Source organism: Balaenoptera ricei, chromosome 15 (genome assembly GCF_028023285.1).
Source record: "Balaenoptera ricei isolate mBalRic1 chromosome 15, mBalRic1.hap2, whole genome shotgun sequence".
NCBI lineage: Eukaryota > Metazoa > Chordata > Mammalia > Artiodactyla > Balaenopteridae > Balaenoptera > Balaenoptera ricei.
The window spans coordinates 327,552-354,144 of NC_082653.1; the positions used below are offsets into that span (position 1 = coordinate 327,552).

A 26,593-nucleotide genomic window follows, 5' to 3' on the forward strand; every position below is an offset into this window, starting at 1 on the left:
GGAGGTAAATCTCAGAACTCTCTGGGGGCCAGGTAGGAGGACGGGCCCTGCCTGGGAGATGCCAGAGAGCAGGGCCAGGTCCCCAGCAGCTTGGCGACAACCCAGGAAGACGGGGCAGCGGTGTCCAGGTGTGAGGACCCGAGCATACTCCACGCCGATGCCCTGGGTGGAGCTGGACGTGGGTGGGGCTGCCCAAGGGGCAGAGGAGCTGGCCAGGTGCCCTCTGTGGTAGCCCTTCCTGACTTTGTGCTGCCAGCTGAGGACAGGCCCAGGACTGGCCTGCTCTCCTGGAGAGCTGCAGCCCCGCTCACCCGGCCAGGCAGCTGCTCACGGGCAGCAGGATGGAGGGGCCGCTGTCTGAGGGCGGCAGGGATGGTTCCCAGAGGCTGAGGTGGCAGGACGGTCAGCTGGGTGGAGAGGAGGGGACAATGGGACCAGTGGTTGTTGGCCACTGGCTTGCTGGCCGTGTCCCAGGAGGGCTCCAGGACCCACAGTCCAAGCTGCCCGTGGCGTGTGGCTCTCCCAGCTCACACATTCCTTCCTTCACCCCAGTCGCGGTATTTAGAAAATGGAGGGGTCTGTCCACACTCGGACCAGGCAGGTGGTAGTGAGGTCCCAGCCTCCAGAGGACTCAGGAGGGCCGCTGAGGTCAGCTGCCCCCAGAGTGCAAGACTCCCCTAAAGCAGGATTATGCAGGGATCATTGAATAAGACATACACCCAGTCTGCAGTGAAAACATTTATTTTTTACAAGTTATCTTTATTATAGGTCAACATTCAGACGTAAGAGACCATCACCATGGGGAACCACCGTGACCCTCCAGCCCCGCCCCAGGTGTGTGCGTGGGCTCAGGGCAGAGGCCGGTCCCAGCAGCAGGACACAGCAGCACACGGACGATCGTGGTCCACGCGCCTGCGTTTAGCTTCTAACCATGACGCATACGTGTTTCAGTGTAAACTGCTCCCCTCACCCACCCTGAAACACCCTTAATTCCAGGGAGACAAAATCACCAAAAGCTGCTGCCCACAGGACCCCAGGCCCAGCCGCTTCCTGCCCCGGGGACCCTCCAGGGTGGATCTGGGGTCAGAACAGAGACCCCTTTGAATGTGGCTTTGTCACTGATTGTATCTGATGCTTAGAAAATTGTTTTTAATGTTTCAGGGGAGGGAGGGGTTTCCAGCCACTCACCTCTGGGTCAGGTGAGCCCCCAGGTATGGGTGTGACCTTGGCAGCCCTGCACCCTACCCTGGAGGAGCCGACACCGGCAGCGCTCGGGCGCCCGGCCTGCCGTCCACACTGATTCCAGGGACACAACAGGGCCGGTGTTTCCTTCTGTGCACCTGGCAGAGGAGCTCGCCCAGACCCCCTGCTCCTGCCCCGACTCGTCAAGAAACCAGAGGCTGTTTTGGAGCCCGCTTTTATTGTACTGTCGCTTTGCCCCGGACGGCGGCAGTCACGCCGCTGGGTGATATATACATATACACATATGTACACACACTGCCCACACCTACAGCAGAGACGACGCCAACCGTGCTTGAAAGGACAGTAAAAATGCTGCTTTTGCCAAATTCCACAGGAGAAAAGGAGTCACAACCAAAACAGCAAAACAGGTGAGTCCTGTGTCACACGGGCTCACAGCTCAGAACGCTGGGAAAGGAATGAGATCAGTCACTTTTTCACGCCCCTCACCACCACCCCCCCCACCCCGCGCTGTCCCCCTGGCGGGATGTGCTGAGAGCCAGGGAAGAATGGACGGGGCCCCTGGGCTCTGCCCCCGCAGAGCCTGGCCCCTCCAGGGAGAGCCCACGAGCCGGTGCCCACCCCCCTCACAGGTGGTCTCACACCAGGGGCCACGGAGGCTGCCCGTCTCCCCGGTGGGCACTGCACGAGCTCCCCTGGAACAGACCGCCCGAGGTTAGAATACACCAGATGGTCCCGGCAGGGCCCCTCCCCGAGCAGGAGCCCTGTGGACACAGCACGCCTAAGGGGCCCAAGCGGTGCTGGCTGCTCGACTCATCAGAGAAGTAGGAAAGCTCACGCACGAGCGGTAACATCTACAGCAGTTTGAAAACAGAAAAACGCCCGGAAAAGACAAGAGACCACGTCACCAAGCAAAAGCAGAAACCTACGGGCCGGCAGCTCCCGTCTGCACCCTGCGGCCTCTCCACGCCGCTCCCTGCAGGCCACAGGCGGGCAGTGCTGCCATAGCCTCAGGGCACCCAGCACTGGCCTCGGCGGCCCTGGAGCGAAGGCCGAGGCGCTCCTGTTCCCACCACAGCAGGCAGAGAGGGTTGTCCCCTCCGAGCACACGAACAGGGGACCCTCCAGACACAACACCCTGCTCACCAGGGAAGCAGGTGGGCCACACAAAGAAAAGCGAAATGCAACCAGGGACCTAGGTCTTCAGTCAGGGGAAGGGCCTGAAAGCACAGACAGGGAAGACTTTGAAAGGGCTTCTGCCTCCAAATCAACAAAGTGGACGTGCTTCGGGGTTGGGGTCAGGGTCAGGGGAGGGGGGGGCGTGGTCCAGACCCTGCGCCTGGCCCCTGGGGTACCCAGCTCTCATGGAGTCATCAGCACCGCCTCGAGGATTGTTGTCACCACCGTCACGATTTATTTAGTTTTTACAAATTCTACAGGAGACTGGGTTCAACAAACTTCCGGACCTGCCCCTCTGGCCTCCAGGGGAGCATCACGTTTCTAGCGGACGATCAGTAAGATTCAGGAACCAAAAGACACCTGGCAGGGACTCGCCCTGACCTGCGTGATGGGCCTCGGAGTTTTCTGCCCGCGAAGCAGTGACACAGTCCCGGTGGGAGGGGCAGCTGCCCACCTGAAGCCCCACCTCTGAACTTCGTGCTTGGCCACTCCAGGGAAAGACAACTCACTTCGTAAGTCATTTCCAGAAACGCCAGGAAGGCCGACTAGGGCCTGCTCTCAGGCTGAATTCTTGCTGGCCTGGAATTGGCACCTAAGACTGTCCTAGTGTCTGGCCTCCTCCCTGTTCCAGGGTAGGTCAAACAATGGATTTCTTGTCCTTTTGAGAGGTCGGATTTCAGCAGATTATTTCTCATTTAACATCAGCGCAGATCTCCCCTCTTGCTGAACATCTTCGTGATTGTTTTCAAGGGCAAAACCCCAAACAAAATGGAACCCACACGTGCCCATGGACCTGGTGCCTGCAGAGCCGGCTGCTCACCCCACACAGCACCGGGAGGGCAGCAGGCAAGCTGGGGCCTGGGCGGGGGCGGGGCGGGGCGGGGTGGGGGTAATCAGTGGCTCGGGAAGGTGTCCTGGTGCGTCTGACCTCCTTGCCTGCAGCCCTCTGCCCCACGGCCTTCCCTACTGGACATTCCGGAGGAGCCCAGCGGTTGCAAGGTGCACGATGGGAAACCAGACCCACTTGGGCCACGCAGGTCCCGGGGCAGGTGCTGGTCTGACACGGGCCCAGCACAACCACGTCTCCAAGGCCTCAGAGCAGGGGCCACCACAGATCTGGACGCGGACAAGACAGACTGGCTTCCAACAGCCCACAGACGGTGCACGGACAGACATGCGCGGGGCTTCCGTGGTCTGGCTGCAGGCTAACGAGCCCAAGGGCACCAGGGCCACTTGGGGACCCAACCCTCTGCCCAGAGTGTGCCTTTGGTCCAGCTGGTCCTTTCTCCATGAGCCCGATGTCTCTAGCTCTGCCCAAACCATCAACGACGGCCAAAGGGAGCAGTCGGAGGAAAGCGGGTGGGTGAGGGCTCTGGGAAGCACAGAGGGGAGGGCTGTGCAGCCCACTCGCCACCGGCAGCCGGGACTCTCAGCCCCCCTGACCACCACTAATTGGGCCGCTGCTGCCATCTGTGGTTCTTAGAGGTTCAAAAAAGCATTAGTAAGAGGCCAGGAGGGCCTGAAGGAATGTGGAGGGCGATGCAGGGAAGGGGAGAGTGGAGGCCGCGGGAGGCGCCCCTTCCATCCAGCTCATGGCCTGGGGACGTGTGGGAGCGTCCCCACCCCGGGAGGGAGCACGCTCGAAGTGCGGGGGCCTCAGGTCAGACATGGGGAACAACTGCCACGAGGCTGAGCAGACGGGGGGGAACGGGTCCCGCACAGACTGTCCTCGGGACGAACGCCACAGAAACACCCTGGCGCTGGGAGAGGGGGCCCAGCTCCTTCCTGGCAGGTGAGTCCAGAGGCCCTGCCTGTGGCCACATGGTAGGCAGGCACGGGGCAGGGAGCAGACCCCACAGCTCCAGCCAGGCAGCACCTGCCTCAGGCCCCCATGGGCACGAGGAACGGAGCGCCCGTCCCGCCCGAGCCCGCCTGACCATGAGGGACCACACAGGCCGTCCAACCACTGCGTCGACCTGCCCGAGAGCCCTGAGGCGGCCCCACGTCCGGGGAATGTGGCCTGGCTGCAACACGCTCACAACACAGACAGACATGGAACGTAACCCCGTACATGCTATTAAAAAAGGAAACAACAGAAGAAGAAGACCGTAGCTAAACTGCTTTAAATACTGCATGCTACGCACTTCGTGTGTCAGGGATCGGCGGGGTGGGCGGGCACAGAGGCGGGCTGGCGCTGCGCTCCCGGGGCCAGGGCGGCTCCCGCCCCCTCTCTGGGACTACAGTCCATGATTCTAAGGTCGAGCGGCTGGGTGCTGACTGACCCTCGAATCACAGCTTCTCCTGAATTTAGTTGAACCCATCGGTGTGATAGCTGGGGTGGGAGTCGGCTGTGAGCTGGGTGGTCTCCGTGGCGGACGCGGGCTGGATGACGATCGGCGTGTCTGCGGCCTCTGCAAGCAAGCGACGCGTGGCGTCAGGTCGGGCCGGTGGGCCTCTCGGCCCCTGACACCGTCTCTGGGTGACACGCTCGGCCACCTGGTGGCTCAACCGGGGTCGGAGGTCGTAAGACGAGCGCCCAGGGCGGGGCGAGGCTGCCAGGACCTCCGCCCCACGCGACCTTCCTCGGCGGCCTCGGCCCTCCCCGCCTACTGAGCCACCACAGTCGGCGGCGGGGACAGCCCTCCGCGCCTGCTTTACCTCCGGCGTCCACGTTCACACCTCAACCGTCCCGCTGCCACCACAAACACTCCCGCACAGTGTCAGTGCCCTCCTGTTTGACGAGACAGGGCGACACGTTCAGGGCCCGCTCCGGCCCTGCCCCTCGCGCACGCCCCGGGCGGCGGGCACACTCACCCCTCTCGTCGGACTGCAGCTGCGCTTCCAGGTCCTCGGGGGACACGTAGAACTCGGTCTCCTCGCCCTCAGGCGCCTTGGGCTTGCACTTCCCGCAGCAGCAGTTGAAGCAGCAGCAGAGGCAGCAGCAGCAGTAGCAGCAGGTGAGGAGCCCGCAGAACACGAACAGGGCCTGGGGGCGGGAGACGTGGCTGTGCGGCGAGGCCGGGACGCAGCGCTCACCCGGCCCCCCCCCCCGCCAGGCCGGCCCCCCCCCCCCGCCAGGGTCACAGAGGGGTCCCCACACCAGCAGCGGACTCTTTTCCAGATCAAGGAGAATAAAGAAAGCACTGAACACGGGAAGACAGGAGGGCAGGAGGGAGGAGACCCGCTGCGTAAAGAAGGGTGACTTCTGAGAGGGGAGGAGGGCTGACTGGCCGCTGCCAGACCGGCTTCCGACAGCCTAGTGCCCAGCAGTGAGCCACATGCTCGGGCCTTACACGACACATGCTTTGGACAGAATCAGGAAACCCAGTAATGTTACGATATAAAACAGTAATATTTCTTCAGAAGTTTCTCAAGCTAGATATTTCTAACAAGTCTTCCCTAATCACAAAAATAAATCTATCCACAAAGTGATGAAAAAGTTCGTTTCCTACTTCTACCACAGTGACTCACGAAAGAAAATGCTGTGGACGCCACCACTCAGCACAGACCTCGCTCTGTGCGCTCGGGCTGGATGCAGGCAGGCCACAGGCCAGCTACCATCCGCTGGGACCGGGCGTTTGCCCCTATCTACGGGGACGAGGAGCCCGCCACGTGCCCAGATCCACCTGGCGGGATGCGAGTGTGGGAGCTGCGTCCTCACCTTGGCCCACCAGCTGGAGAGCACGAAGTAGGTGTTCACGTTCTCCTCCCCAAACTGCTCGGCCACGTAGAGCCCCAGCGAGCCGTACTTGTCGTAGATGTTTCTTCTCGTGGCGTCCGTCAGGATGGCGTGGGCGTTGTTGATCTCCTTGAACTTGTCTGCGGCCTCTGGGTTATCTGGGTTCTTGTCAGGGTGATATTTCAAGGCCAGCTTCCTGCAAACCAAAACCATCTGTTGGCCTCACGTCTCATGCCCATCCACCGGATGGAGGGCCGGCAGAGGAATGTTTACCCGTCACCACCTCCCTTTCCAACCGGCCACAGAACTAGAGAACGCCAGGCTCAACAGAAATCTCTGCAATTGCCTCAGGGCAAGCCTCCCGTCCTGAACCATCCACAGAGCAGCAAGTGCCCGGGTGAGAGCTGACCTGCGGGCACTCCCAAGAACTTCCAACCCCGCTGCTGCCCTCTAGCGTCCTGACTGTACATTTGCCAAACGGAGGGACAGGCAAGGAGCGTGCGGCACAGGCATTTTATTGTACTGATGAGGAGATAAGCTGAGAACACAGAGGACAGTGTCGGTCTCTGGCAGCTGCTCAGTGACACCGCACGGGAGGGGCCAGCTCAGCCATACGGGAAGGCTACCCCGGGGTGTGCAGACCCTGCCATCACAGCTCAGCACATCCAGACCTGCCCCCCGAGCCGTCTGTTCCAGGGTAGGGAGTACACATGACCCACAAACTGCTATTTTTTTGTTGCCAAGAAAACATTAAGGTAATAATCGTAAGCTATAAGGGAACACACTACACACACACAAAGATGCAATGGAATGGCTACCAGTGAAACAGCGAGTAGGCCGGGGAAACACACGCAGATAAAAGACAGGAGGGGCGGGAGCCGCCCGCCCCGGGCCCAGGCCTCTTACCGGTAGGACTTCTTAATGTCATCCGAGGTTGCATTCTTGTCCAGCCCCAGAACGTGGTACAGGGATTCCCCAGAGGTAGAGAGTGAGCGCTGTCTCTGGTCTGCCATGGCAGGCTAGTCTACAAGGAGAACGCAGAGAAAACATCAAAAAGTACAGATAAAAATTCCAAGCGCAGAGCTGATGGACTTGATTCCATTTGACTATTTTAAGCAAAAAAAAAATCACAGCGCTTTGTAGGGGTCACAGCGTACACCAATATAACACATTCAACTACAGCAGGAAGGAGGTGTGGTCCCACGTGGGGGTAAGGGGCAGTTTCTAACTGTGCTACACTACTGTCACCCTAAGTAGACTGTAAAAAATTTAAGTGTGTTTATTGTAATCCCCTGGGCAAGCTCTAAATAAAGATGTAAGGAGGCAAAGCTAGAAAGCTGAAGGGAAAATGAAAATGAAACTCCGTAGACTAAAAACTCCATTAAGAGGAAGAGATTGTCAAAATGGATAAAAAATGCAAGACCCAACTAGACACTGTCTGCGAGAGACACTTTAAAAACAGAGCCTCAAAATACATGAAGCAAGTGCTGACTGAAATAAGGGGAGAAGCAGACAACTTCAGTCACAAAAATCTTAACACCCCTCTCTCAGAAACTGACAGAACAGACACACACACAAAATCAGGAAAAATACCGACAATCTAAAGAACACTATCAACCACCATGACCCAATTACCTCTACGACACCCACATCCACAGAACTTACACTTCTTAAAAATCACCAAGACATACCACATGATGGGCCTTAAAACAAGTTTTTTTTTTTGTTTTTGTTTTTGTTTTTTTTTTTTAGTTATACAATTTTTATTTATTTATGGCTGTGTTGGGTCTTCGTTTCTGTGCGAGGGCTTTCTCTAGTTGCGACAAGTGGGGGCCACTCTTCATCGCGGTGCGCGAGCCTCTCATTATCGCGGCCTCTCTTGTTGCGGAGCACAGGCTCCAGACGCGCAGGCTCAGTAATTGTGGCTCACGGGCCTAGTTGCTCCGCGGCATGTGGGATCTTCCCAGACCAGGGCTCGAACCCGTGTCCCCTGCATTGGCAGGCAGATTCTCAACCACTGCGCCACCAGGGAAGCCCCTAAAACAAGTTTTAACAAATTTAAGTGGACTGAAATCATACACAGTATGTCCCCAACCCTATCAGATTAGAGATCCAAAGGAAAATATCTATGAAAACCTCAAGTGTTTAAATATTAAACGATACACTTCTAAATAACATGCAGTTCAAAGAAAAGAGGACGGACATAATTTCTAAACTCATTACTGATCTAATAATCTGTGCGTGATTGTAGGCTACTACTTAAAAATAAGTTGACATATTCATAGTTGCCCAAACTCAGAAGCAACCAGGATGCCCTTCAGCAGGTGACGGATAAATAAACTGTGGTCCATCCGGACAGTGGAACATGATTCAGCAAACTTGTGTTTTCCATGAAAAGACAAGGAGGAACCTTAAGTGCATTTAAGTGAAAGAAGCCAATCTGAAAAAGCTACAGACTATAATGATTCCAACTCTGACATTCTGGAAAAGACAAAACTATGCAGACAGTAAAAAGATCAGTGTTTGCCAGGGGCTGGGAGAGGGAGGGATGAACAGGCAGAGCACAGAAGATTTTTAGGGCAGTGAAACTATTCTGATACTACAATTGCAGATACATGTCATTATACGTTTGAAAAACCCCACAGAACGTGCAACACCAAGAGTGAGCCCTGATGTAAACTACAGACTTGAGTTACTCTGTATCAATGGACCACACCAATGCTAATAAACTGTGGGACTGGGGTGGGCAGGGAGTACAAGGGAACTCTCTGCACATTCTCCTCAATTTTTGTGTAAACCTAAAACTGCCTTAAACAATAGTTCTGCTATCCTCAGAGACTGAGATTACAATAAGCTGTGAAGAAAAAGGAGCACAGAAGGATAAGACAGTCTCTGGAAATCACTATCTGAGCAGTGAAGTTGTCAACGAAGCAGACGGGTACAACGAACGATATGCCTGAAACGGCTGAGGGCCAGAGTACAGAGAAGGCACAATCCAGGAAGCGTCTGAACAGAACCAGCACAGAGAAAACAGAAAATGAGAAAATCTGCCAGGCAGGAATTTGAAAGGCAAAGAATACAGACAACTGAGAAAAAAGAGTCAATTGAAAACAAAACTAGAGCTGAAAGAAAACACAAGTGTGCAAACTGAGGCCCCACCAGGTAGAGCACCAAGGCCATGCTTCAACATCCTGGGCGCTAAGAACTTCCCCAAACAAAACACGTTTCGAATTCTAAGGAGATAGGAGTTTCACCTTAGGATTCCACTATCAACAGTGTAAAGTCAGAAGAAGGTATAAATGCAAGAGTCTGGGAAAAGTACTGCTCGCGCATCTTCAACGAAACAATGATCTGAGGCGTATTTCAACAAAATGTGGAAAGAAATCAAGAAACAGGAAAAGATGTGATAAGAGGAGTGGTGGTGTCCCGGCCTACGGGGGAGTGGCCCAGGAGTGCCCTCTCCTGCAGGTGGCATGGTCACCTCTGATCACAACACAGGACACGCACATGAACTCCCTCCAGACTGGGGTCCGCAGGGGCTGGGCTCCCCTGGCCCCCGGTAGCCTCACGACGCAGGCACTCCGACGGTTATGTCACAGACAGAGAGACAGATACACAGAGAGGTGAAGTCAGGACCTGAACCCAAACCGAAGGGCGCGGCCTCTCGGCTGAGGGACACCAGGTCAGCCACCTTGGTACGAAGCCTAAGGGACGGTGGTATACAGCTGAGGGCAGGAAATTAAACACGCCTCACTTCAATCCCAGAGATGGTGGGCTTTGGCATCACGGCGTGAGGACCCTTAAGCCCAGTTCCGACAGCTTCCAGATGCTGGGCGTGGCCAAGTCGCTGCAGTGCTTGGAGCCTCCCTCCTCACCTGGATGGACACAAGGACCCCCTTACCCCCCGCCCCATGGCAGGGCTTCACAGAGCCCAGGGACCCTCAGTGATGTTGATGGCGGAACATACTCTCGTCAAGTCTCCATTACTAGGAATTTTGTTCATTTACTCCACAACAGAAGTACCATGACTTCGTCAAGTTTAATTACTACTTGGCTAAGTAATTTTTTTGGTCCTTAGGTACTGTTACGGAAAATACAACTCTGACAAATTATTTTGTATTCTCAGTTACTCAGTGCCTACTAAATAGCACTTTTAGAAGCCCATCCACAGGAAAATATCAATACACACTTTTGTATCTGCTTATAGAAGTAACTATATAATTATCTAAGACATCTAGAGGCAGTCAGCTACTTAATTTGACTAAAAAGAATTCCCTGTGGAACTTTAGCATTTAAGTCATGATTCTCCAGCACCGCTTACACCAGAGATCACAGACGTTCTTGCAACAAGGGGCAACATTTCCTAGTCTAGGACAGAACCACCCTAAGAAAAATCAGCACACACCTGGCTTAGTTACTAGGTAAGCTAGTCACTGTGATTCATCATCACCTGCTTGTTCACAGGTACAGACAGATCACTGACTTTCAAAACCTTAGAATTAATTTTCTTTTGTTTTTTTTTTTGTTGGTGTTTGTTTTCTACTGCTGAGTTTTAAGAAAGCTTTCCATATTTAGTTATTTTTAAAAATTTTTATTTTTTATTTTTTGGCTGCATCGGGTCTCGTTGCTGTGCACGGGCTTTCTCTAGTTGTGACGAGCGGGGGGCTGCTCTTTGTTGCAGTGCGCGGGCTTCTCATTGAGGTGGCTTCTCTTGTTGCAGAGCACGGACTCTAGAGCGCAGGCTCAGTAGTTGTGGCGCACAGGCTTAGTTGCTCCGCGGCATGTGGAAGACTTCCTGGACCAGGGCTCGAACCCGTGTCCCCTGCATTGGCAGGCAGATTCTTAACCACTGCACCACCAGGGAAGTCCCAGAATTAATTTTCTTAGTTTCAATGAACTGCCAGCAACTATGACCAAACTTTAAAAGGCCAATACTTGTTTAATAATAAACATATCTCCTCAATCCCAGGGATTAAAAATCAGCTTCCGCATTCCCAGTCCTTAGTGCCCGGCAGCTTTCCCTCCCCTACCAGGTGTGGCGCGACTCTGTGACACTCGGTGCCAGAATGTGGTGGAGCAACGCCGGACATTCTGCCTGGACACTGACACCATCAGGCAAGTTCTCCCCACACAGAGGGCAGGTTAATGCTCATGTGCATTCAAGAACGTATGGAACCAAGAGCTTCCAGAAAAAACGACTTGGTGATAAAATCCAGCAAGTGAAGATGTGAACCAGAGGAAAGTCATCAAAAATGGAAGCCGGGGCAACAGGTCTGCAGGCAGGCGACAAACCCACAGAAGTGCAAGACCCCGAATGAGGAGCGGCAGGAGCTCCAGCAACAAACCCCCCACAAACCTCCTGGCCCCAGCGGCGGGTCAGGACACAGGTGGGCACAGTGTGTGCAGCCCCACGGCCCCAGCGGACCCTGGCACACGGGTGCCCCTGGTTAAGGGGGTGGGTCTGCTGTGGTGAGGGAGCAGCAGTTTTATTAGTATCACCGTGATCTTTTGTTTGCCAGATTCGAGGGAAACTGGAACAAACGCTTCTATTTAAAAGACGATGTGGGGATTTCCCTGGTGGCACAGTGGTTAAGAATCCGCCTGCCAATGCAGGGGACACGGGTTTGAGCCCTGGTCTGGGAAGATCCCACGTGCCGCGGAGCAACTAAGCCCACGTGCCACAACTACTGAAGCCCGTGCGCCTAGAGCCCGTGCTCCACAAGAGAAGCCCTGCTCGCCACAACTAGAGAAAGCCTGCACGCAGCAACAAAGACCCAACACAGCCAAAAATAAAATATAAATAAATAAATAAATTTTAAAAAGTAATAAAAATAAAATAAAAGACGATGTGAATATCTTCGGAAGGTAAGTATCTGGTAATCTGGTTGTTTCTGGGAAGAACCAGGGAGCAGAGGTTAAAAGACTTATTCTTTGTTGTCTACCATTTCTTTACCTATTCCCATACTATTGTTTGATTTTTAAAATCATGTTCTTCTGTAGCCTTTTCTGCATTGCATGAACTTTTTACAAATCTATATATGTATCTTTTTTAATAAAAACTACAAAGTTGTCGTTCTCCTTGTGCTTCCAGATGCATGTCTGCCCTCCTAGAGGCTCTGTCACAAGTCACTTCCAGGACACACGACTTTAGCACATGTCGGACTGTCGGGGGTACTGAGAACCCAGCCTTCCTGGGCAACAAGGTCCTTTAGCCCCAGGAGTCTGGCCCACGTTCCTGTGCACTAACTTCCCTCTCACAGCCAGCAAGCCTCCAACAGTCCCCACAGAATCCCTTCTCATCAGAGTTCAAGAGCAAGCTGTCCATTTGGGAATCTGTTTTGGCTACTAGCCAATCAAAGGGACCTTAATGGAGGATCCAGCCAACCAGGGTCTAGTCAACTCCAAATTCTCCTAGGAACCAGCAAACATCCTCGTGTGGACTCCCTCCAACCCAATTTTCAATCAGAGTTTTCTGACATCACAAACAGTAAAGAGTGAGAGACTAAATAAACTTCCTTATATTTTAATGAAATCACTGACAGCACAGCGATGGGTCTGGACAGCTCAAGCCTAATTTAATTATGTCTAAGCCAAGAAGTCAAACACCAGAAAACAGCAAGCTGGGGACAGTAAAAGTCAGCACAGACTTTAACACCAAGGCTTACTTTGGTGCTATTCATCCAAGTATTATTACTCTAGAAGCAGGTGTGCAAGCTTTTTGGTACAGGGCAAGATAGTAACATTTCCGTCTTGTGGGCCATCCAGACAGTCTCCGTGTCCCGAGCTCTCAGCTCTGCCTTTGAAGCATGGAAGCACACAGTGTCTAAAAGAACGGGCACAACTGTGCCCCCATAAACCTGACTTAATTACAGAAGCAGGCACAACCCTTGCCCCAAGGGTCAAGTAATGGCTCTCTTGTGAATTATTTTAGGGAAGTTGGGTGTTGTGAACAGGCACTTACATTTGTGTGCTGTGGGCAAGTGTCGGCTTAGTTACTGTGACTCCTTTTCGGTCCTCAAAGTTAACTCTGCACAAATACAAAACGAAGACGTGGGCAAGAAATGTTGTAAATATGCATTTCCAATCAAGATGGCAAAATCCAAAGAAATTTGTTGCAACGTGAAGCGATTAGGCCAGACAGCAGCAACAGCGCCCACCCCGAAAAGCTGCTGGAAAAGCTGTGAACGAGGTGATGGCATTTTTGACATAAACCATCCAAGAGTGCTCACTGTCGTCCCCCGTCAGTCACTCTTCTTACTTCAGATCGTGGTTTAAGCACCACTAGCTCTGGCTTCCGAGGGTTTTTCCAACTGGAATCTTAGGTTCCCATGTAATATGGAACAATGACCCTGATAATATCTTCATACCAAAGAACAGAGAAACGAGATCGTCTACTTTGTGAGTCTCTCCACTGACACGAGGAGAGCCCGCTGACTGCATCAGATACAAACTGTCCCCGAGGATGACGCCCCCCTCCTGTCACCGCTGGCGGGTACGGATGCCGGCACAGCGACAGTGCAACGCTACACCCACGCAATAAAGACGACTTTCAGTGTGCTTTGCTGGGGCTCCAACGACGATGACTCTGTTCACAGGACACACGTCTGTCTCGAAGGGCGTTGACCCTTCCCCAGGGTCACGGGTTCAAAAGCATTTACACACATGCCGGGTGCTGGGCAGGAGACACCACCCCTGATGCCGGGGAGTGCTGGGGCGGGAAGACACCCTGAATCAGGGTGAGCGTAACTCCCCTAGAACACTGTGATGGGAGCAGAAGAGGCCCATTGTAGGATCAGCTGGCTGCAGAAGACAGAATGAATATGGACAGAATCACGCCCAGGCCCCCCAGTCACACTGCTGAAAACCAGAGATCAAGAGAAAATGGACGCGTTGCAGAGGAACGAGCGTGTGAACCATACTCTCCTCATAAGAAATCACAGGACCCAGAGGGCAGTGGTACCCAACTGGAAAGCGCTCAGATAAAATACCTGTCAAACCAGAATTCTATTTCCAGAAAAAACACCCCTCAGAAACAAAGGCTGAAATGAAGACATTTTCCGACAGAGACTAAGAGAACCCATCACAAAAACCTAAAATTCAAGAAACACCAATGAGAGTTACCTGGACCGAGGGGAAATGACACCAGATAGAAACCAGCGTCTTTAGAAGGAATGAAGGCCACTGGAAGTGGTGAGCACGTAGGTAATAGATGATCTTTTCCTTTTTCTTTTTAAAAAATACACAGGACAGCTGGAAGCAGGAACGATCAACCTTGGCTTGCGGGGTTTGTGCTGCAAGTAAGACAAACAGGACACCTTCGCACAGAGAGGCAGGGGGTGGGGAGAAATGGACGCCTTATGTGAAGTGGGCAGCATGAGCTCTAAGAAAAGCAAACACCACACAGGGCCATCAACAGAAGGACTGACAATTTCTGGTCTATTCTATACAGAACACTACTTACCAATAAAAGAAGGATAACATACTGACACAGCAATGAAATCAATAAATCTCAAACACAATGTGTTACACAAACAAGCTAAACACAAAATGACTCCATTTATACAAAGATTAAGAACAGGAAAAACAATGTCGTGATATAAACCAGAAAAGCGGCTGTTTCAGGGAAGTAAGGGGACCTCCTAGGAGACAAGAATATTCTTAATTTAAATGCAGCAGTGATCTCACAAGCGTACACACCAAAACTCATTGAAATCCAGTTAAGATCTGTGCCTTTCACTGTATGTCAAGTTTACCTGCAGTAAAAAGAGCCGCTGTTGTAATTAATGTGATTTGTTCTCAACATTAATTAGATACTACAAGAGAACCAAATGAAACATAAAATTCTCTAATCTGTGATGGCAGGCTGCCTGTTTTTACAACAACTTTCATGGAGACACAGAAAAACATCCGTTTGTCTGTCATTCTGTGGCTGCTCTCAGCAGACTGTGTCACCAGGAAGCCGAAAATACTTACCGTCTGGCCCTTTAAGAATAAAATAGCTGCTATGAACATGATTCAAACCAGTATTTTATAATTTTGGGTCAGAAAATGAAATAAATGCTGTCCAAGCATAAAAATTATTAAATGTAAATTTCTACATTATTTTCACACACGTTTCAAAAGTTAACATTCTAGTTAGAAACTACCCACTGCCAGAAAATACGCACTTTTAAGTTTCACGCTCAGTTGGGACACGGTCTTGTAACTAAGAGAGAGACCTGAACTGCAAATGGACAGATCTGACTTCATTCTCAGTATGTGTGATATTGGGAAACGCATCTAGGAGGCTCCTGGCAAGCAGAAAGGTTGTGGAAGACAGTGAAGGGGAGAGAGAAAGAATCAAGTTTTGTGGGGTTTTTAAATCATTAAAATCAACTTTTTTCAAAAGTTGTCTTAATAGTTTATTTTCTTAATTTTCTTTTTTTGAGGTTTATTCTAATTTTATTTTTTTAAATTTATTTCATTGAAGTATAGTTGATTTACAATGTGTTAATTCCTGCTGTACAGCAATGTGATTCAGTTATACATATGTATATTCTTTTTCATATTCTTTTCCATTATGGTTTATCACAGGATATCAAATATAGTTCCCTGTGCTATACAGTAGGACCTTGTTGTTTATCCTTCTTAATTTTCTATAGTGATCGGGTATACTTTAATGATTTAAAAGGAATAAACATTTTTCCAAAGCGGGAAAAAAGATCATCCTAAAAATAATGTCCCACAAGTGACAAACTGAAGACCATCCCCTTTGCACCTGGTCAGCGCTCTCCCCTCCCCAGAGCTGGTTTCTCCCACGGTCTTGTGACCTGCCTGCTCCTTCCCTTGATTTCCCCCATCTCCCCAATACCTGGCACCACGGGCACACCGCTCCAGGCTCAACGCCGTGAGGAGGCTCCACTAGAGTGTCACGGGGGAACCAGGTGTCCTCTGCCGCCAGCCTCAAGGTCCAGGAACAGGCCAGCTGTGCTGAGTTGGTGACTAGCCTTTGCCTGAGGAGTCCAGGAGTCCACCTGTGATGTGTTTTGTTTTGTATTTTTTTGGCTGCGCTGTGTGCCTTGCAGGATCTAAGTTCCGCGATCAGGGATTGAACCCGGGCCACAGCAGTGAGTGCGCCAAGTCCTAACCACTGGACCGCCAGGAAATGTAGCATCTGCTATTTGAGGTAGCACCTCAGCATTTTGGTTTTTCCTAAACCCGTTTCGATTAAATTTCAAAGGCATCCCCGAGGCCCATGTCAGCACCTGGGGAGCAGCCACATCTACCTGAGCTACACCTGCTATAGCTCAGGAACCACCATCCCAGCTATGCTCCCAGCCTTGGCTCCAGGAGGGTTAGGTCCTGATTTTTAGGCTGCGTCATTTTTAGTAACACATACCTTTAAAAACAAACAATGGGCACATTCTGCAAATCTGTAGTGCGTCCTGGTGCTGCTAGGAAGAGTACTGGGGCTCGTCCACATTGCGGGGCGGACAACACAAGCCACATACGAGCAGGGAAAAATGGGCTTTAAACCAGTCAAAGCTCGCCAACCCCAAGAGGCAGGGGTCCGGTAAGGGGGAGGCTTTTCTGGAGGATACGCAGTCTGTCCTCCCTCACTGCCACCAGGACAAGTCTGTAAAGCATGGCTCTACTCCTGTCGCCACCCCACTCAGGTCCTTCCCCAACAGCCCACTGGCTGCAGCATCAAAGCCCAGCTCCCGGGCCTGCCCTACAAGGTCCTTGTGGACACAGACCCTGTCAGACACCAGCCTCCTCCCGCCACGGCGCCCACTGGGCCTCGCGGCCTGACAGCTCGCTCTTAGGCAGAGGCAGCGCTGCCAGCCCTGAGCACCCGGGGCCTCCTCAGCGTCCTGCCCCTCCTACGCGGAACCCCTACTTAGACCTCCGACCCCGAGGCGGCATCCCTGGTCCCAGAAGGCTGGTCCTGGCGCTCGCTCCACGGGTGCACAGCAGAGCCCATCACCTTCGATGGAGCCGTCCTGAACCTTGAGCACATGTCTGTGTTGTTTATTTGTTCAACAAATGGTTATGAAGCACCTGCCATGTGCCACACTCTGCTCTCAAAGCTGGGGATTCAGCGGTGAACAGAATAAGCAAAACGGACCAAAATCCCCGTGCTCACAGGGCACGTCTATGCTCCTTAGAAGACTTAAACATCTTCAGGGCAAAGAGATGTGTATTCTGACTCTTGTATCTCCATGTGTAATATCAGCATGCACTGAATGTTTATTAAGAGTTGCTGTTGAATTCAACCTACTATTGCAGGAAAAAATCATATGCCAACTTCGGAAAAATCATATGCCAACTTTGGAAGAAACAGATTTGAAAACGTCTTAAAAGGAAGGCTATTTTGGTTCTGTTTTTTTGTTTTTTTTTAAAAATCCCCCTCCCTCCCTTCCTTCCTTTCTTGGTTGCGCCGGGTCTTAGTTGCTGCAGGCGGGCTCCTTAGTTGCAGCACGTGAGCTCCTCAGTTGTGGCATGCAAACTCTTAGTTGCAGCATGCATGTGGGGTCTAGTTCCCTGACCAGGGAGTGAACCCAGGCCCCCTGCACTGGGAGCGCAGAGTCTTATCCACTGAGCCACCAGGGAAGAAGTCCCTTCGTTCTGTTTTAAATATTTTATATAATATTTGATACACAGAAAGGAAGATATGGCACACATAAGTCATGATGCATCATGATAAAATAAACACCATGATCCCATCCTTCAATTTAAAAACTAGAAAATTACCAATAATTTTGAAACTTCCTGCATTCTCCCCATATACATTACCCTGAAGCAATGTTTATTACAATCTCTTGCTTAAAGAAATTTACCTCATATGTTTCTCCCTAAACAATATTTCGTTTTAATTTTTTGAGCTTAAAAAAATGGTCCTGGGCTTCCCTGGGGGCGCCGTGGTTAAGAATCCGCCTGCCAATGCACGGGTTTGAGCCCTAGTCCGGGAAGATCCCACATGCCATGGAGCAACTAAGCCCGTGCGCCACAACTACTTAGCCTGTGCTCTAGAGCCCGTGTGCCACAACTACTGAAGCCCGTGCGCCTAGAGCCTGTGCTCCACAACAAGAGAAGCCACAGCAATAAGAAGTCTGCGCACCGCAACAAAGAGTAGCCCCCGCCCACCACAATTAGAGAAAGCCCGTGTGCAGCAACGAAGACCCAATGCATCCACAAATAAATAAATAAATAAATAAATTAATTAATTAAAAACACGTTGTTAAAAAAAAAATGGTCTTAACGCTGTGTATGCAGCCTTCTGTGACTTGCTGGGTTTTTTTTTTTGGCCCGTGACTTGTTTTTGAAACTCAATTTCTAAGATTCTCCCAAGTTGCTGGATGTATCTATAATTCACTCATTCCTAGTACTGGACAAATTCCATTTTGGGAACAGACCACAACTTATCAATCCATTCTTCTACTGGAGGATGCCTGGTTATTCCCAGGTTTTGCTATTACTGGGGTCCTCTGAACCTTCTGAGCAATTCCCACCTACAGTTTCTCTAGGGCAGTGCCAGGCATGGGGTGATGCCCTGCCAGCTCAGGTTAGTGCTAAGGGCAGAAGTTGACAGCAAGACTTACCCAACTGTCAGAGCAATAGCAAATAAGCACAGGAGAAGATACTCAACATCTCTACTCATTTGGGAAATGCAACTTCAAACTACAATGAGACACCACTACATATGTATCAGAATGGCTTAAAAAATAACCAGACAACACCCAGTGCTGGTGAGGGTGAACAACGGCTAGACTCGCACACTGCTGGCGGCACACAAAATGGGGCAGCCACTCTGGAAGAGAGTTTGAAGTTTCCTATAAAGTTAAAGATAGGCTTTCACATGACCCAGCAATCCCGCTCCTGAGCATTTATTCAAGAGAAATGGGAATTAACGTTCACATGGAAAACCTGTACATGAATATTTATAATCGCTAAACCCAGAAGCAACACATATGTCCCTGTGAAAGGATAACAAATCGGAAGGCGAACACAATGGAGCACCACCCGGCAGCAGAAAGGAGCGAAGCGCCCGCCACACGACGTGGAGGACTGTCAGTGACACCGTGCGGAGTGAGCGGCTGGCCGCAGAGGCTACAAGCTCTGCGATTCCATGCACGTGACGTTCTTGAAAAGGCAGCTGCACCTCCAGAGAGCAGAACAGCGGATGCTGTGGGCGTGGGGGCGGGTACCGATGAACGTGTCCCACAGCCTGAGCAGGGTGAGGGTTACACAAACCTCTATGTACTAAAACTCAAGAGAACCGTACATCGAAAAAGAGGTCAATTTTACTGTATGCTTATTTTAAAAACGTAAAAAGAAAAAAATCTGGGCTTGCATTTTTTTGTTTTGTTTGCGACTTATTCTTCTAGCTAGTCATTCTCATTGTAGTTTACAAAAGTATCAGCCTGTGACACATTGGAAATTAAAACAAATAAAATCTGGTCCTTCACCACAAACAGATTAGGAAGAACTGTTGTAGGGTGTGTACCTACAAGTGGAACTTTAGGGTCCCAGAGAAGGGGCCGGCCAACCGCTACCCAGATGACCACACCCCACAACGATGGGCGCCCCCAGGCTTCCCGATTTCCCACCCATCTCTTTTTACTTATCATGAACACAAGTTCATACATTTTTCTATTGTGGTAAAAACTATAGGACCGACCACCTTAACCACTCCTACGCGTACAGTTTGGTAGTGTTACCTATTTGCACATTATCATGCAGCAGATCTCTTTTTCTTTTTTTTTGGCCACACTGCATGTGGGATCTTAGTTCCCTGACCAGGGATTGAACCCGTGCCCCCTGCAGTGGAAGCGCGGAGTCCTGACCACTGGACTGCCAGGGAATTCCCTCTCACAATTTAATTTCTATGTAACTGAATATATCAAATCTTTGTGAACGTATTTTTTCTCTTTTTTGTTCAGTAAATCCTTCTCCACCCCAAAATCCAAAGTGAATTCTCCTACACTTTATTCTAAAGTTTTGTCACCCACAGGTCATCCGCTCCATCTGGGGTTAACCTGGGCCCAGCATGAGACACAGACCAGCATCACTCGTCTGAGCAATGCCAGCCCCAAAGTCCGAGATGCCCCCACAGAATGTCCAGTCTTCCCCTGGGACCTGCGGGTGCACTCTTCCACAGGGGAGGGCTATGGGTGGTGGTGAAGGGTCTCTATTTGGTTCCATTCTCAGAGTACTTTATTCAAAAACCTCCAAAATTACCTGAGGCAGTCTCAAAAATTTTTACAAAAGCTACAAATTCTGTTACTTCTACACACATCATTAAATAATACTTAAAACAATCATATTTTAATACAAGCATCCATTACAAAGACAAGGTGGGTTTAAAAGCAATGAACAGAGACTCCCCTGGCAGTCCAGTGGTTAAGACTTGGCCTTCCAATGCAGAGGGTGTGGGTTTGATCCCTGGTCGGGGAGCTAAGATCCCACACGGCTCAGGGCCAAAAAACTAAAACATAAAAAAATAAATAAAATAAAAGCGACGAGCAGGTAATCCCATGAGCCACACCTCCTGGTGCGCAGACAGGTTTGCCCCCTGTGTCCCCTGGGGACAGGCCGTGGTGGGAAGGCCACACCAGGGCCTCTCACTGTCTCTGGGGATGCCCCTCCGAGATGCAGAGGTTTCTAGGGCTGCCATGAGGTGCTCCGGCCTCCCCACCCGCTGCTGGTCATCGCAGGAATGTGGCTGGACAGGCAGCCTCGAAAGCCACTGTGTTGCCAGGGGTAGGAGGACAGAGTGCGAAGAGTAAAGAAAGTTCAGGCCACAAAGATAATACATCATATCATGGGTAGTCTGAAAATACAGACGATAAGAAAAAGGCTAATAATGTAAGAAAAAGGCTGTTAGGAACCTGGGGAGAGAGAGGCACTACTCTAGGAAGAAAACGTCATCAGAGCAGGGTCCAGGCTCTGTAATAAACATGGTTTCCACAAGTGGTAATAACGTAAACAATTTATGGATTTTCAGCAATAAACTTACAGACAAGCAACTATATGTTTACAAAACACAACGTAAATTTCTCTTGACAGTGTAAAAGTAAAAGGACAAATGAAAGTCAGAGGAGGGGAAGGGAAGAAAGGAAGAAAGGCCAACACCCTCCAGTTAGTGAGAGGACAATGCATGCTGTGGATGGAGCAGGACCAAGTCCTGTCACACAGGAGACAAGAGGTAAGCACAGCTATGCTGGGACAGGAGGACAAAGACACTGCTACGTCGGGTCAGGACAGAAGGAACAGGGGATCCGCCAGGTGATGAGTCAGGACACAGCCATGAGGTGCGATGCAGTGACCGTGAGCCAGCACCTCGGGGAGGGGATGGGGTGCAGCCCGGTGCGGGCACAGCTGCAGAGCCTCCCACACTTGGGGCCTGGCCCCACAGAAGGAAAACTTCACTGAAAATACAGATACTAAAGACGAAGTACAACTGGTGTTCCAAAGACAGCTGACCTGCTCCCATCAAGCCTCTTAGATAGCCTCAACCACCAGAGGGCAGACAACAGAAGCAAGAAAAACTATAATCCTGCAGCCTGTGGACCAAAAACCACAGTTACAGAAAGATAGAGAAGATGAAAAGGCAGAGGGCTATGTACCAGATGAAGGAACAAGAAAAAACCCCAGAAAAACAACTAAATGAAGTGGAGATAGGCAACCTTCCAGAAAAAGAATTCAGAATAATGATAGTGAAGATGATCCAGGACCTTGGAATAAGAATGGAGGCAAAGACTGAGAAGATGCAAGAAATGATTAACAAAGACCTAGAAGAATTAAAGAACAAACAAACAGAGATGACCAATACAATAACTGAAATGAAAACTACACTAGAAGGAATCAATAGCAGAATAACTGAGGCAGAAGAACGGATAAGTGACCTGGAAGACAGAATGATGGAATTCACTGCTGCGGAACAGACTAAAGAAAAAAGAATGAAAAGAAATGAAGACAGCCTAAGAGACCTCTGGGACAACATTAAACGCAACAACATTCGCATTATAGGGGTCCCAGAAGGAGAAGAGAGAGAGAAAGGACCAGAGAAAATATTTGAAGAGATTATAGTCGAAAACTTCCCTAACATGGGAAAGGAAATAGTCACCCAAGTCCAGGAAGCACAGAGAGTCCCATACAGGATAAACCCAAGGAGAAACACGCCGAGACACATAGTAATCAAAGTGGCAAAAATTAAAGACAAAGAAAAATTATTGAAAGCAGCAAGGGAAAAACGACAAATAACATACAAGGGAACTCCCATAAGGTTAACAGCTGATTTCTCAGCAGAAACTCTGCAAGCCAGAAGGGAGTGGCATGATATACTTAAAGTGATGAAAGGGAAGAACCTACAACCAAGATTACTCTACCCGGCAAGGATCTCATTTAGATTTGATGGAGAAATCAAAAGCTTTACAGACAAGCAAAAGCTAAGAGAATTCAGCACCACCAAACCAGCTCTACAACAAATGCTAAAGGAACTTCTCTAGGTGGGAAACACAAGAGAAGAAAAGGACCTACAAAAACAAACCCAAAACAATTAAGAAAATGGTCATAGGAACATACATATCGATTATTACCTTAAACGTGAATGGATTAAATGCCCCAACCAAAAGACATAGACTGGCTGAATGGATACAAAAACAAGACCCATATATATGCTGTCTACAAGAGACCCACTTTAGTCCTAGGGACACATACAGACTGAAAGTGAGGGGATGGAAAAAGATATTCCATGCAAATGGAAATCAAAAGAAAGCTGGAGTAGCTATACTCATATCAGATAAAATAGACTTTAAAATAAAGAATGTTACAAGAGACAAGGAAGGACACTACATAATGATCCAGGGATCAATCCAAGAAGAAGATATAACAATTATAAATATATATGCACCCAACATAGGAGCACCTCAATACATAAGGCAATTGCTAACAGCTATAAAAGAGGAAATCGACAGTAACACAATAATAGTGGGGGACTTTAACACCTCACTTACACCAATGGACAGATCATCCAAAATGAAAATAAATAAGGAAACAGAAGCTTTAAATGACACAATAGACCAGATAGATTTAATTGATATATATCGGACATTCCATCCAAAAACAGCAGATTACACGTTCTTCTCAAGTGCGCACGGAACATTCTCCAAGATAGATCACATCTTGGGTCACAAATCAAGCCTCAGTAAATTTAAGAAAATTGAAATCATATCAAGCATCTTTTCTGACCACAACGCTATGAGATTAGAAATGAATTACAGGGAAAAAAACGTAAAAAGGACAAACACATGGAGGCTAAACAATACGTTACTAAATAACCAAGAGATCACTGAAGAAATCAAAGAGGAAATCAAAAAATACCTAGAGACAAATGACAATGAAAACACGACGACCCAAAACCTATGGGATGCAGCAAAAGCAGTTCTAAGAGGGAAGTTTATAGCTATACAAAAGCCTACCTAAAGAAACAAGAAAAAGCTCAAGTAAACAATCTAACCTTACACCTAAAGAAACTAGAGAAAGAAGAACAAACAAAACCCAAAGTTAGCAGAAGGAAAGAAATCATAAAGATCAGAGCAGAAATAAATGAAATAGAAACAAAGAAAACAATAGCAAAGATCAATAAAACTAAAAGTTGGTTCTTTGAGAAGATAAACAAAATTGATAAGCCATTAGCCAGACTCATCAAGAAAAAGAGGGAGAGGACTCAAATCAATAAAATCAGAAATGAAAAAGGAGAAGTTACAACAGACACTGCAGAAATACAAAGCATCCTAAGAGACTACTACAAGCAACTTTATGCCAATAAAATGGACAACCTGGAAGAAATGGACAAATTCTTAGAAAGGTATAACCTTCCAAGACTGAACCAGGAAGAAACAGAAAATATGAACAGACCAATCACAAGTAATGAAATTGAAACTGTGATTAAAAATCTTCCAACAAACAAAAGTCCAGGACCAGATGGCTTCACAGGTGAATTCTATCAAACATTTAGAGAACAGCTAACACCCATCCTTCTCAAACTCTTCCAAAAAATTGCAGAGGAAGGAACACTCCCAAACTCATTCTATGAGGCCACCATCACCCTGATACCAAAACCAGACAAAGACACTACAAAAAAAGAAAATTACAGACCAATATCACTGATGAATATAGATGCAAAAATCCTCAACAAAATACTAGCAAACAGAATCCAACAACACATTAAAAGGATCATACACCACGATCAAGTGGGATTTATCCCAGGGATGCAAGGATTCTTCAATATACACAAATCAATCAATGTGATACACCATATTAACAAATTGAAGAATAAAAACCATATGATCATCTCAATAGATGCAGAAAAAGCTTTTGACAAAATTCAACACCCATTTCTGATAAAAACTCTCCAGAAAGTGGGCATAGAGGGAACCTACCTCAACATAATAAAGGCCATATATGACAAACCCACAGCAAACATCATTCTCAATGGTGAAAAACTGAAAGCATTTCCTCTAAGATCAGGAACGAGACAAGGATGTCCACTCTCACCACTATTATTCAACATAGTTTTGGAAGTCCTAGCCACGGCAATCAGAGAAGAAAAAGAAATAAAAGGAATACAAATTGGAAAAGAAGAAGTAAAACTGTCACTGTTTGCGGATGACATGATACTATACATAGAGAATCCTAAAACTGCCACCAGAAAACTGCTAGAGCTAATTAATGAATATGGTAAAGTTGCAGGATACAAAATTAATGCACAGAAATCTCTTGCATTCCTATACACTAATGATGAAAAATCTGAAAGAGAAATTATGGAAACACTCCCATTTACCATTGCAACAAAAAGAATAAAATACCTAGGAATAAACCTACCTAGGGAGACAAAAGACCTGTATGCAAAAAACTATAAGACACTGAAGAAAGAAATTAAAGATGATACCAACAGATGGAGAGATATACCATGTTCTTGGATTGGAAGAATCAACATTGTGAAAATGAGTATACTACCCAAAGCAATCTACAGATTCAATGCAATCCCTATCAAATTACCAATGGCATTTTTTATGGAGCTAGAACAAATCATCTTAAAATTTGTATGGAGACACAAAAGACCCCGAATAGGCAAAGCAGTCTTGAGGCAAAAAAATGGAGCTGGAGGAATCAGACTCCCTGACTTCAGACTATATTACAAAGCTACAGTAATCAAGACAATATGGTACTGGCACAAAAACAGAAACATAGATCAATGGAACAAGATAGAAAGCCCAGAGATTAACCCACGCACCTATGGTCAACTAATCTATGACAAAGGAGGCAAAGATATACAATGGAGAAAAGACAGTCTCTTCAATAAATGGTGCTGGGAAAACTGGACAGCTACATGTAAAAGAATGAAATTAGAATACTCCCTAACACCATACACAAAAATAAACTCAAAATGGATTAGAGACCTAAATATAAGACTGGACACTATAAAACTCTTAGAGGAAAACATAGGAAGAACACTCTTTGACATAAATCACAGCAAGATCTTTTTTGATCCACCTCCTAGAGTAATGGAAATAAAAACAAAAATAAACAAGTGGGACCTAATGAAACTTCAAAGCTTTTGCACAGCAAAGGAAACCATAAACAAGACGAAAAGACAACCCTCAGAATGGGAGAAAATATTTGCAAATGAATCAACGGACAAAGGATTAATCTCCAAAATATATAAACAGCTCATTCAGCTCAATATCAAAGAAACAAACACCCCAATCCAAAAATGGGCAGAAGACCTAAATAGACATTTCTCCAAAGAAGACATACAGACGGCCACGAAGCACATGAAAAGATGCTCAACATCACTAATTATTAGAGAAATGCAAATCAAAACTACAATGAGGTATCACCTCACTCCTGTTAGAATGGGTATCATCAGAAAATCTACAAACAACAAATGCTGGAGAGGGTGTGGTGAAAAGGGAACCCTCTTGCACTGTTGGTGGGAATGTAAATTGATACAGCCACTATGGAGAACAATATGGAGGTTCCTTAAAAAACTAAAAATAGAATTACCATATGACCCAGCTATCCCACTACTGGGCATATACCCAGAGAAAACCGTAATTCAAAAAGACACATGCACCCGAATGTTCATTGCAGCACTATTTACAATAGCCAGGTCATGGAAGCAACCTAAATGCCCATCAACAGACGAATGGATAAAGAAGATGTGGTACATATATACAATGGAATATTACTCAGCCATAAAAAGGAACGAAATTGAGTCATTTGTTGAGACGTGGATGGATCTAGAGACTGTCATACAGAGTGAAGTAAGTCAGAAAGAGAAAAACAAATATCGTATATTAATGCATGTATGCGGAACCTAGAAAAATGGTACAGATGAGCCAGTTTTCAGGGCAGAAGTTGAGACACAGATGTAGAGAATGGACATATGGACACCAAGGGGGGAAAACTGCGGTGGGGTGGGGATGGTGGTGTGCTGAATTGGGCGATTGGGATTGACATGTATACACTGATGTGTATAAAACTGAT

The 26,593-nt window shown here is 48.4% G+C and overlaps 1 protein-coding gene across 5 annotated transcripts in view; it reads right to left on the reverse strand.

The window, feature by feature from the left end:
- Positions 1-2,591: 2,591 nt before the first annotated feature.
- Positions 2,592-26,593, reverse strand: part of DNAJC5 (DnaJ heat shock protein family (Hsp40) member C5) — a 34,645-nt gene continuing 10,643 nt past the window's right edge. Inside the window, exons 1-6 of one of the 5 annotated variants that reach the window (XM_059896834.1) lie at positions 14,180-14,274; positions 13,020-13,085; positions 6,965-7,082; positions 6,041-6,254; positions 5,194-5,365; positions 2,592-4,790 (exon numbers count right to left, since the gene is read on the reverse strand). In XM_059896834.1, coding sequence (XP_059752817.1) covers positions 4,687-4,790; positions 5,194-5,365; positions 6,041-6,254; positions 6,965-7,071 — 597 coding nt within the window. In that variant the 5' untranslated portion in view covers positions 7,072-7,082; positions 13,020-13,085; positions 14,180-14,274 and the 3' untranslated portion in view covers positions 2,592-4,686. Of the gene's footprint in view, positions 4,791-5,037; positions 5,111-5,193; positions 5,366-6,040; positions 6,255-6,964; positions 7,083-13,019; positions 13,086-14,179; positions 14,275-15,908; positions 15,999-26,593 lie in introns of those variants that run through there. The other 4 variants (XM_059896833.1, XM_059896835.1, XR_009497580.1 and 1 more) reach the window with 4 other exon arrangements.